At 49.8% G+C, this 13,241-nt stretch overlaps 1 protein-coding gene across 1 annotated transcript in view; it reads left to right on the top strand.

Annotated features, from left to right (window-relative positions):
• The window catches only part of LOC143925199 (integrin alpha-M-like), a 105,154-nt gene that overhangs the window by 16,902 nt on the left and 75,011 nt on the right, over nucleotides 1-13,241 (top strand). The window contains exons 2-4 of the mRNA XM_077449797.1: nucleotides 11,332-11,478; nucleotides 11,822-11,925; nucleotides 12,122-12,195. Coding sequence (XP_077305923.1) covers nucleotides 11,332-11,478; nucleotides 11,822-11,925; nucleotides 12,122-12,195 — 325 coding nt within the window. The remainder of the gene's footprint in view (nucleotides 1-11,331; nucleotides 11,479-11,821; nucleotides 11,926-12,121; nucleotides 12,196-13,241) is intronic.

Below are 13,241 nucleotides of genomic sequence, written 5' to 3'. Positions count from 1 at the left end.
CCAACTGAGAGCTTTCCAACCCATCCCCTCTATTCCCAACTGAGAGCTTTCCAACCCATACCCTCTATTCCCTACTGAGAGCTTTCCTACCCATCCCCTCTATTCCCAACTGAGAGCTTTCCAACCCATCCCCTCTATTCCCAACTGAGAGCTTTCCAACCCATCCCCTCTATTCCCAACTGAGAGCTTTCCAACCCATCCCCTCTATTCCCTACTGAGAGCTTTCCAACCCATCCCCTCTATTCCCAACTGAGAGCTTTCCAACCCATACCCTCTATTCCCAACTGAGAGCTTTCCAACCCATCTCCTCTATTCCCAACTGAGAGCTTTCCAACCCATCCCCTCTATTCCCAACTGAGGGCTTTCCAACCCATACCCCCTATTCCCAACTGAGAGCTTTCCAACCCATCTCTTCTATTCCCAACTGAGAGTTTTCCAACCCATCCCCTCTATTCCCAACTGAGAGCTTTCCAACCCATCCCCTCTATTCCCAACTGAGAGCTTTACTACCCATCCCCTCTATTCCCTACTGAGAGCTTTCCAACCCATCCCCTCTATTCCCTACTGAGAGCTTTCCAACCCATCTCCTCTATTCCCAACTGAGAGCTTCCCTACCCATCCCTTCTATTCCCAACTGAGAGCTTTCCAACCCATCCCCTCTATTCCCAACTGAGAGCTTTCCAACCCATCCCCTCTATTCCCAACTGAGAGCTTTCCAACCCATCCCCTCTATTCCCAACTGAGAGCTTTCCAACTCATCCCCTCTATTCCCAACTGAGAGCTTTCCAACCCATCCCCTCTATTCCCAACTGAGAGCTTTCCAACCCATCCCCTCTATTCCCTACTGAGAGCTTTCCTACCCATCCCCTCTATTCCCAACTGAGAGCTTTCCAACCCATCCCCTCTATTCCCTACTGAGAGCTTTCCAACCCATTCCCTCTATTCCCAACTGAGAGCTTTCCAACCCATCCCCTCTATTCCCGACTGAGAGCTTTCCAACCCATCCCCTCTATTCCCAACTGAGAGCTTTCCAACCCATACCCTCTATTCCCAACTGAGAGCTTTCCAACCCATCTCCTCTATTCCCAACTGAGAGCTTTCCAACCCATCCCCTCTATTCCCAACTGAGAGCTTTCCAACCCATACCCCCTATTCCCAACTGAGAGCTTTCCAACCCATCTCTTCTATTCCCAACTGAGAGCTTTCCAACCCATCCCCTCTATTCCCAACTGAGAGCTTTCCAACCCATACCCCCTATTCCCAACTGAGAGCTTTCCAACCCATCTCTTCTATTCCCAACTGAGAGCTTTCCTACCCATCCCCTCTATTCCCAACTGAGAGCTTTCCAACCCATCTCCTCTATTCCCAACTGAGGGCTTTCCAACCCATACCCCCTATTCCCAACTGAGAGCTTTCCAACCCATCTCTTCTATTCCCAACTGAGAGTTTTCCAACCCATCCCCTCTATTCCCAACTGAGAGCTTTCCAACCCATCCCCTCTATTCCCAACTGAGAGCTTTACTACCTTTCCCCTCTATTCCCTACTGAGAGCTTTCCAACCCATCCCCTCTATTCCCTACTGAGAGCTTTCCAACCCATCTCCTCTATTCCCAACTGAGAGCTTCCCTACCCATCCCCTCTATTCCCAACTGAGAGCTTTCCAACCCATCCCCTCTAGTCCCAACTGAGAGCTTTCCAACCCATCCCCTCTATTCCCAACTGAGAGCTTTCCAACCCATCCCCTCTATTCCCAACTGAGAGCTTTCCAACTCATTCCCTCTATTCCCAACTGAGAGCTTTCCAACCCATCCCCTCTATTCCCAACTGAGAGCTTTCCAACCCATCCCCTCTATTCCCTACTGAGAGCTTTCCTACCCATCCCCTCTATTCCCAACTGAGAGCTTTCCAACCCATCCCCTCTATTCCCAACTGAGAGCTTTCCAACCCATCCCCTCTATTCCCAACTGAGAGCTTTCCAACCCATCCCCTCTATTCCCAACTGAGAGCTTTCCAACCCATCCCCTCTATTCCCAACTGAGAGCTTTCCAACTCATCCCCTCTATTCCCAACTGAGAGCTTTCCAACCCATCCCCTCTATTCCCAACTGAGAGCTTTCCAACCCATCCCCTCTATTCCCTACTGAGAGCTTTCCTACCCATCCCCTCTATTCCCAACTGAGAGCTTTCCAACCCATCCCCTCTATTCCCAACTGAGAGCTTTCCAACCCATCCCCTCTATTCCCAACTGAGAGCTTTCCAACCCATCCCCTCTATTCCCATCTGAGAGCTTTCCAACCCATCCCCTCTATTCCCATCTGAGAGCTTTCCAACCCATCCCCTCTATTCCCTACTGAGAGCTTTCCAACCCATCCCCTCTATTCCCAACTGAGAGCTTTCCAACCCATACCCTCTATTCCCAACTGAGAGCTTTCCAACCCATCTCTTCTATTCCCAACTGAGAGCTTTCCAACCCATCCCCTCTATTCCCAACTGAGAGCTTTCCAACCCATCCCCTCTATTCCCTACTGAGAGCTTTCCAACCCATCCCCTCTATTCCCAACTGAGAGCTTTCCAACCCATCCCCTCTATTCCCAACTGAGAGCTTTACTACCCATCCCCTCTATTCCCTACTGAGAGCTTTCCAACCCATCCCCTCTATTCCCTACTGAGAGCTTTCCAACCCATCTCCTCTATTCCCAACTGAGAGCTTTCCAACCCATCCCCTCTATTCCATACTGAGAGCTTTCCTACCCATCCCCTCTATTCCCAACTGAGAGCTTTCCAACCCATCCCCTCTATTCCCAACTGAGAGCTTTCCAACCCATCCCCTCTATTCCCAACTGAGAGCTTTCCAACCCATCCCCTCTATTCCCAACTGAGAGCTTTCCAACCCATCCCCTCTATTCCCAACTAAGAGCTTTCCAACCCATCCCCCCTATTCCCAACTGAGAGCTTTCCAACCCATCCCCTCTATTCCCTACTGAGAGCTTTCCAACCCATCCCCTCTATTCCCAACTGAGAGCTTTCCAACCCATCCCCTCTATTCCCAACTGAGAGCTTTCCAACCCATCCCCTCTATTCCCAACTGAGAGCTTTCCAACCCACCCCCTCTATTCCATACTGAGAGCTTTCCTACCCATCCCCTCTATTCCCAACTGAGAGGTTCCCTACCCATACCCTCTATTCCCAACTGAGAGCTTTCCAACCCATCCCCTCTATTCCCAACTGAGAGCTTTCCAACCCATCTCCTCTATTCCCTACTGAGAGCTTTCCAACCCATCCCCTCTATTCCCAACTGAGAGCTTTCCAACCCATCTCCTCTATTCCCAACTGAGAGCTTCCCTACCCATCCCCTCTATTCCCAACTGAGAGCGTTCCAACCCATCCCCTCTATTCCCAACTGAGAGCTTTCCAACCCATCCCCTCTATTCCCAACTGAGAGCTTTCCAACCCATCCCCTCTATTCCCAACTGAGAGCTTTCCAACCCATACCCTCTATTACCAACTGAGAGCTTTCCAACCCATCCCCTCTATTCCCAACTGAGAGCTTTTCAACCCATACCCTCTATTCCCTACTGAGAGCTTTCCTGCCCATCCCCTCTATTCCCAACTGAGAGCGTTCCAACCCATCCCCTCTATTCCCAACTGAGAGCTTTACTACCCATCCCCTCTATTCCCAACTGAGAGCTTTCCAACCCATACCCTCTATTCCCAACTGAGAGCTTTCCAACCCATCCCCTCTATTCCCTACTGAGAGCTTTCCAACCCATCCCCTCTATTCCCAACTGAGAGCTTTCCAACCCATCCCCTCTATTCCCTACTGAGAGCTTTCCAACCCATCCCCTCTATTCCCAACTGAGAGCTTTCCAACCCATCCCCTCTATTCCCTACTGAGAACTTTCCAACCCATCCCCTCTATTCCCAACTGAGAGCTTTCCAACCCATCTCCTCTATTCCCAACTGAGAGCTTCCCTACCCATACCCTCTATTCCCAACTGAGAGTGTTCCAACCCATCCCCTCTATTCCCAACTGAGAGCTTTCCAACCCATCCCCTCTATTCCCAACTGAGAGCTTTCCAACCCATCCCCTCTATTCCCAACTGAGAGCTTTCCAACCCATACCCTCTATTCCCAACTGAGAGCTTTCCAACCCATCCCCTCTATTCCCAACTGAGAGCTTTCCAACCCATACCCTCTATTCCCTACTGAGAGCTTTCCAACCCATCCCCTCTATTCCCAACTGAGAGCTTTCCAACCCATCCCCTCTATTCCCTACTGAGAGCTTTCCAACCCATCCCCTCTATTCCCAACTGAGAGCTTTCCAACCCATCCCCTCTATTCCCAACTGAGAGCTTTCCAACCCATCCCCTCTATTCCCAATTGAGAGATTTCCAACCCATCCCCTCTATTTCCAACGGAGAGCTTTCCAACCCATCCCCTCTATTCCCGACTGAGAGCTTTCCCACCCATACCCTCTATTCCCTACTGAGAGCTTTCCAACCCATCCCCTCTATCCCCTACTGAGAGCTTTCCAACCCATCCCCTCTATTCCCAACTGAGAGCTTTCCAACCCATCCCCTCTATTCCCAACTGAGAGCTTCCCTACCCATCCCCTCTATTCCCAACTGAGAGCTTCCCTACCCATCCCCTCTATTCCCAACTGAGAGCTTTCCAACCCATCCCCTCTATTCCCTACTGAGAGCTTTCCTACCCATCCCCTCTATTCCCAACTGAGAGCTTTCCAACCCATCCCCTCTAATCCTGACTGAGAGCTTTCCCACCCATCCCCTCTATTCCCAACTGAGAGCTTCCCTACCCATACCCTCTATTCCCAACTGAGAGCTTTCCAACCCATCCCCTCTATTCCCTACTGAGAGCTTTCCTACCCATCCCCTCTATTCCCAACTGAGAGCTTTCCAACCCATCCCCTCTATTCCCAACTGAGAGCTTTCAAACCAATCCCCTCTATTCCCAACTGAGAGCTTTCCAACCCATCCCCTCTATTCCCAACTGAGAGCCTTCCAACCCATCCCCTCTATTCCCTACTGAGAGCTTTCCAACCCATCCCCTCTATTCCCAACTGAGAGCTTTCCAACCCATCCCCTCTATTCCCTACTGAGAGCTTTCCAACCCATCCCCTCTATTCCCTACTGAGAGCTTTCCAACCCATCCCCTCTATTCCCAACTGCGAGGTTTCCTACCCATCTCCTCTATTCCCAACTGAGAGCTTTCCAACCCATCCCCTCTATTCCCTACTGAGAGCTTTCCAACCCATCTCCTCTATTCTCAACTGAGAGCTTCCCTACCCATCCCCTCTATTCCCAACTGAGAGCTTTCCAACCCATCCCCTCTATTCCCAACTGAGAGCTTTCCAACCCATCCCCTCTATTCCCAACTGAGAGCTTTCCAACCCATCCCCTCTATTCCCTACTGAGAGCTTTCCTACCCATCCCCTCTATTCCCAACTGAGAGCTTTCCAACCCATCCCCTCTATTCCCAACTGAGAGCTTTCCAACCCATCCCCTCTATTCCCAACTGAGAGCTTTCCAACCCATCCCCTCTATTCCCAACTGAGAGCTTTCCAACCCATCCCCTCTATTCCCAACTGAGAGCTTTCCAACCCATCCCCTCTATTCTCAACTGAGAGCTTCCCTACCCATCCCCTCTATTCCCAACTGAGAGCTTTCCAACCCATCCCCTCTATTCCCAACTGAGAGCTTTCCAACCCATCCCCTCTATTCCCAACTGAGAGCTTTCCAACCCATCCCCTCTATTCCCTACTGAGAGCTTTCCTACCCATCCCCTCTATTCCCAACTGAGAGCTTTCCAACCCATCCCCTCTATTCCCAACTGAGAGCTTTCCAACCCATCCCCTCTATTCCCAACTGAGAGCTTTCCAACCCATCCCCTCTATTCCCAACTGAGGGCTTTCCAACCCATACCCCCTATTCCCAACTGAGAGCTTTCCAACCCATCTCTTCTATTCCCAACTGAGAGTTTTCCAACCCATCCCCTCTATTCCCAACTGAGAGCTTTCCAACCCATCCCCTCTACTCCCAACTGAGAGCTTTCCAACTCATCCCCTCTATTCCCAACTGAGAGCTTTCCAACCCATCCCCTCTATTCCCTACTGAGAGCTTTCCAACCCATACCCTCTATTCCCAACTGAGAGCTTTCCAACCCATACCCTCTATTCCCAACTGAGAGCTTTCCAACCCATCTCCTCTATTCCCAACTGAGAGCTTTCCAACCCATCCCCTCTATTCCCAACTGAGGGCTTTCCAACCCATACCCCCTATTCCCAACTGAGAGCTTTCCAACCCATCTCTTCTATTCCCAACTGAGAGTTTTCCAACCCATCCCCTCTATTCCCAACTGAGAGCTTTCCAACCCATCCCCTCTATTCCCAACTGAGAGCTTTACTACCCATCCCCTCTATTCCCTACTGAGAGCTTTCCAACCCATCCCCTCTATTCCCTACTGAGAGCTTTCCAACCCATCTCCTCTATTCCCAACTGAGAGCTTCCCTACCCATCCCCTCTATTCCCAACTGAGAGCTTTCCAACCCATCCCCTCTATTCCCAACTGAGAGCTTTCCAACCCATCCCCTCTATTCCCAACTGAGAGCTTTCCAACCCATCCCCTCTATTCCCAACTGAGAGCTTTCCAACTCATCCCCTCTATTCCCAACTGAGAGCTTTCCAACCCATCCCCTCTATTCCCAACTGAGAGCTTTCCAACCCATCCCCTCTATTCCCTACTGAGAGCTTTCCTACCCATCCCCTCTATTCCCAACTGAGAGCTTTCCAACCCATCCCCTCTATTCCCAACTGAGAGCTTTGCAACCCATCCCCTCTATTCCCAACTGAGAGCTTTCCAACCCATCCCCTCTATTCCCGACTGAGAGCTTTCCAACCCATCCCCTCTATTCCCAACTGAGAGCTTTCCAACCCATACCCTCTATTCCCAACTGAGAGCTTTCCAACCCATCTCCTCTATTCCCAACTGAGAGCTTTCCAACCCATCCCCTCTATTCCCAACTGAGAGCTTTCCAACCCATACCCCCTATTCCCAACTGAGAGCTTTCCAACCCATCTCTTCTATTCCCAACTGAGAGCTTTCCAACCCATCCCCTCTATTCCCAACTGAGAGCTTTCCAACCCATACCCCCTATTCCCAACTGAGAGCTTTCCAACCCATCTCTTCTATTCCCAACTGAGAGCTTTCCTACCCATCCCCTCTATTCCCAACTGAGAGCTTTCCAACCCATCTCCTCTATTCCCAACTGAGGGCTTTCCAACCCATACCCCCTATTCCCAACTGAGAGCTTTCCAACCCATCTCTTCTATTCCCAACTGAGAGTTTTCCAACCCATCCCCTCTATTCCCAACTGAGAGCTTTCCAACCCATCCCCTCTATTCCCAACTGAGAGCTTTACTACCTATCCCCTCTATTCCCTACTGAGAGCTTTCCAACCCATCCCCTCTATTCCCTACTGAGAGCTTTCCAACCCATCTCCTCTATTCCCAACTGAGAGCTTCCCTACCCATCCCCTCTATTCCCAACTGAGAGCTTTCCAACCCATCCCCTCTATTCCCAACTGAGAGCTTTCCAACCCATCCCCTCTATTCCCAACTGAGAGCTTTCCAACCCATCCCCTCTATTCCCAACTGAGAGCTTTCCAACTCATCCCCTCTATTCCCAACTGAGAGCTTTCCAACCCATCCCCTCTATTCCCAACTGAGAGCTTTCCAACCCATCCCCTCTATTCCCTACTGAGAGCTTTCCTACCCATCCCCTCTATTCCCAACTGAGAGCTTTCCAACCCATCCCCTCTATTCCCAACTGAGAGCTTTCCAACCCATCCCCTCTATTCCCAACTGAGAGCTTTCCAACCCATCCCCTCTATTCCCAACTGAGAGCTTTCCAACCCATCCCCTCTACTCCCAACTGAGAGCTTTCCAACTCATCCCCTCTATTCCCAACTGAGAGCTTTCCAACCCATCCCCTCTATTCCCAACTGAGAGCTTTCCAACCCATCCCCTCTATTCCCTACTGAGAGCTTTCCTACCCATCCCCTCTATTCCCAACTGAGAGCTTTCCAACCCATCCCCTCTATTCCCAACTGAGAGCTTTCCAACCCATACCCTCTATTCCCAACTGAGAGCTTTCCAACCCATCCCCTCTATTCCCATCTGAGAGCTTTCCAACCCATCCCCTCTATTCCCATCTGAGAGCTTTCCAACCCATCCCCTCTATTCCCTACTGAGAGCTTTCCAACCCATCCCCTCTATTCCCAACTGAGAGCTTTCCAACCCATACCCTCTATTCCCAACTGAGAGCTTTCCAACCCATCTCTTCTATTCCCAACTGAGAGCTTTCCAACCCATCCCCTCTATTCCCATCTGAGAGCTTTCCAACCCATCCCCTCTATTCCCTACTGAGAGCTTTACTACCCATCCCCTCTATTCCCTACTGAGAGCTTTCCAACCCATCCCCTCTATTCCCTACTGAGAGCTTTCCAACCCATCTCCTCTATTCCCAACTGAGAGCTTCCCTACCCATCCCCTCTATTCCCAACTGAGAGCTTTCCAACCCATCCCCTCTATTCCCAACTGAGAGCTTTCCAATCCATCCCCTCTATTCCCAACTGAGAGCTTTCCAGCCCATCCCCTCTATTCCCTACTGAGAGCTTTCCAACCCATCCCCTCTATTCCCAACTGAGAGCTTTCCAACCCATACCCTCTATTCCCAACTGAGAGCTTTCCAACCCATCTCCTCTATTCCCAACTGAGAGCTTTCCAACCCATCCCCTCTATTCCCAACTGAGAGCTTTCCAACCCATACCCCCTATTCCCAACTGAGAGCTTTCCAACCCATCTCTTCTATTCCCAACTGAGAGCTTTCCAACCCATCCCCTCTATTCCCAACTGAGAGCTTTCCAACCCATCCCCTCTATTCCCTACTGAGAGCTTTCCAACCCATCCCCTCTATTCCCAACTGAGAGCTTTCCAACCCATCCCCTCTATTCCCAACTGAGAGCTTTCCAACCCATACCCCCTATTCCCAACTGAGAGCTTTCCAACCCATCTCTTCTATTTCCAACTGAGAGCTTTCCTACCTATACCCTCTATTCCCAACTGAGAGCTTTCCAACCCATCTCTTCTATTCCCAACTAAGAGCTTTCCAACCCATCTCCTCTATTCCCAACTGAGAGCTTTCCAACCCATCCCCTCTATTCCCAACTGAGAGCTTTCCAACCCATCCCCTCTATTCCCTACTGAGAGCTTTCCTACCCATCCCCTCTATTCCCTACTGAGAGCTTTCCAACCCATCCCCTCTATTCCCTACTGAGAGCTTTCCACCCCATCCCCTCTATTCCCAACTGAGAGCTTTCCAACCCATCCCCTCTATTCCCAACTGAGAGCTTTCCAACCCATCCCCTCTATTCCCAACTGAGAGCTTTCCAACCCATCCCCTCTATTCCCGACTGAGAGCTTTCCAACCCATCCCCTCTATTCCCAACTGAGAGCTTTACTACCCATCCCCTCTATTCCCTACTGAGAGCTTTCCAACCCATCCCCTCTATTCCCTACTGAGAGCTTTCCAACCCATCTCCTCTATTCCCAACTGAGAGCTTCCCTACCCATCCCCTCTATTCCCAACTGAGAGCTTTCCAACCCATCCCCTCTATTCCCAACTGAGAGCTTTCCAACCCATCCCCTCTATTCCCAACTGAGAGCTTTCCTACCCATCCCCTCTATTCCCTACTGAGAGCTTTCAAACCTATCCCCTCTATTCCCTACTGAGAGCTTTCCTACCCATCCCCTCTATTCCCTACTGAGAGCTTTCAAACCTATCCCCTCTATTCCCTACTGAGAGCTTTCCCACCCATACCCTCTATTCCCAACTGAGAGCTTTCCAACCCATACCCCCTATTCCCAACTGAGAGCTTTCCAACCCATCCCCTCTATTCCCAACTGAGAGCTTTCCAACCCATCCCCTCTATTCCCAACTGAGAGCTTTCCTACCCATACCCTCTATTCCCAACTGAGAGCTTTCCAACCCATACCCCCTATTCCCAACTGAGAGCTTTCCAACCCATCCCCTCTATTCCCAACTGAGAGCTTTCCAACCCATCCCCTCTATTCCCAACTGAGAGCTTTCCAACCCATCCCCTCTATTCCCTACTGAGAGCTTTCCAACCCATCTCTTCTATTCCCAACTGAGAGCTTTCCTACCCATCCCCTCTATTCCCTACTGAGAGCTTTCCTACCCATACCCTCTATTCCCAACTGAGAGCTTTCCTACCCATACCCTCTATTCCCAACTGAGAGCTTTCCAACCCATCTCTTCTATTCCCAACTGAGAGCTTTCCAACCCATCTCCTCTATTCCCAACTGAGAGCTTTCCAACCCATCTCTTCTATTCCCAACTGAGAGCTTTCCTACCCATCCCTTCTATTCCCTACTGAGAGCTTTCCTACCCATACCCTCTATTCCCAACTGAGAGCTTTCCTACCCATACCCTCTATTCCCAACTGAGAGCTTTCCAACCCATCTCTTCTATTCCCAACTGAGAGCTTTCCAACCCATCTCCTCTATTCCCAACTGAGAGCTTTCCAACCCATCCCCCCTATTCCCAACTGAGAGCTTTCCAACCCATCCCCTCTATTCCCTACTGAGAGCTTTCCTACCCATCCCCTCTATTCCCAACTGAGAGCTTTCCAACCCATCTCCTCTATTCCCAACTGAGAGCTTTCCAACCCATCCCCTCTATTCCCAACTGAGAGCTTTCCAACCCATCCCCTCTATTCCCAACTGAGAGCTTTCCAACCCATCCCCCCTATTCCCTACTGGGACTCTTTCAATCTCTTCCACCTTTTTCAATCTCGTCCACCTCTTTCAATCTCTTCCATCTCCTCCCATCTCTTCTATCACCTCTCATCTTCTTCGTCATCTACAATCTCTTCCATTTCCCTCCAATCTCTTCCCTTTCCTGGAACACCTCTAATCTCTTACACCTCCTACTATCTTTTCCATCTCCTCCCATCTCTTTAATAACCTCCAACCTCTTCATTCACCCCAATCTCTTCCATCACCTTCCACCTTTTCCCATCTTGTCCTTTCTCCTCCATCACCTCTCATCCTATTTTTTCCCATCTCCTCCATCATCTCCAATCTCTTCCATCATCTCCAATCTCTTCCATTGTCTCCTATCTCCTCCGGCATCTTCCACCTCTTTTATCCTCCCATCAATGAAGAGGTGGGGTGGAGGGGGTGTAGAATGTAGAGGGTTTGGGGTGGATAGAAGGTGGGTGTAATGTCTCCAGGTTTGTCTCTTCCTCATTGCTCTTCTATTTTATCATTATCACAGCGCTCTCCTCCGCCAGCGCCTTCTTTGTGGACACGACGCGTCCAATCATATTCCAGAATGTGGATCCCAGCTTTGGCCATCAGGTGGTGCAGATGGATAAATGGTGAGAGAGTGACGGGTCCTCTTTGGGGGGGAATAATCTGCAGTGCAGATGATCACAAAGCATTCACTGTCACTATTTGTATAAATGAACTCCACTGTAACTGGAGCAGGGACTTCCAGCGCTGGGGTCCTGTAGTCAGTGTCTGCATGGAGTTTGTGTGATCCCCCCATGTCAACGTGGGCTCACAGCCAAGAAATGTGTACCCCATCTATGTGTGTATGGATTGGGGGAGGGGCGGGTTTCCATGGACTTGGACTAAATATCTCTGTATAGTGTAATAATATAATCATGTGACCTTAATAACCCCGATGGTTATCACCAGAGGTGTGCCGTGTCATTGCAGGGTGATAGTCAGCTCTCCGCTCCACCGACAATCCGAGAATAAGACGGGACAGTTATATCGCTGCGACCCTCAGACGGCCATCTGCAACCCCATGCCCATCCCTGGTAACATTGTATTCACCTTTATGTCGAATGTTATTAACCCATCCCATACATTGTATATAACAGAGTGGTGATGTCACTTGTGTATAATATATCTTATATCTGGAGATCGGTGATGTCACCAATGTCACCAGGGTGTGTCATCCTCCCTGTCCCTCTCAGGGTGTGCATCATCCTCCATATATATTCTGTATTACAGGTTCCTCTGATGGTGATATAAATTCCTCTCTCGGATTGTCTCTGGTTGTACAGGAGAGTCCGGCTCAGCTTCTGGTATGTGCCTCTACTCTGGCAATTACTCCATGTGTCCTTCTCATGGTGTGTCATCCTTCATGTGTTCTTCTCATGGTGTGTCATCCTTCATGTGTCCTTCTCAGGGTGTGTCATCCTTCATGTGTTCTTCTCATGGTGTGTCATCCTTCATGTGTTCTTCTCATGGTGTGTCATCCTTCATGTGTCCTTCTCATGGTGTGTCATCCTTCATGTGTTCTTCTCAGGGTGTGTCATCCTTCATGTGTTCTTCTCATGGTGTGTCATCCTTCATGTGTCCTTCTCATGGTGTGTCATCCATCATGTGTTCTTCTCATGGTGTGTCATCCTCCATGTGTTCTTCTCATGGTGTGTCATCCTTCATGTGTCCTTCTCAGGGTGTGTCATCCTTCATGTGTTCTTCTCATGGTGTGTCATCCTTCATGTGTTCTTCTCATGGTGTGTCATCCTTCATGTGTTCTTCTCATGGTGTGTCATCCTTCATGTGTCCTTCTCAGGGTGTGTCATCCTTCATGTGTTCTTCTCATGGTGTGTCATCCTTCATGTGTTCTTCTCATGGTGTGACATCCTTCATGTGTTCTTCTCATGGTGTGTCATCCTTCATGTGTTCTTCTCATGGTGTGTCACCCTTCATGTGTTCTTCTCATGGTGTGTCATCCTTCATGTGTTCTTCTCATGGTGTGTCATCCTTCATGTGTTCTTCTCATGGTGTGTCATCCTTCATGTGTCCTTCTCAGGGTGTGTCATCCTTCATGTGTTCTTCTCATGGTGTGTCATCCTTCATGTGTTCTTCTCATGGTGTGACATCCTTCATGTGTTCTTCTCATGGTGTGTCATCCTTCATGTGTTCTTCTCATGGTGTGTCATCCTTCATGTGTTCTTCTCATGGTGTGTCATCCTTCATGTGTTCTTCTCATGGTGTGTCATCCTTCATGTGTTCTTCTCATGGTGTGACATCCTCCATGTGTTCTTCTCATGGTGTGTCATCCTTCATGTGTCCTTCTCAGGGTGTGTCATCCTTCATGTGTTCTTCTCATGGTGTGTCATCC

The sequence above is a fragment of the Lithobates pipiens genome, unplaced genomic scaffold, assembly GCF_037356315.1.
Source record: "Lithobates pipiens isolate NorthernLeopardFrog02 unplaced genomic scaffold, aLitPip1_a1.2 Scaffold_22, whole genome shotgun sequence".
Taxonomy (NCBI): Eukaryota; Metazoa; Chordata; class Amphibia; order Anura; family Ranidae; genus Lithobates; species Lithobates pipiens.
The sequence above is the reverse complement of the archived record's forward strand: the minus strand, read 5'-3'. Positions and strand labels throughout refer to the sequence as shown.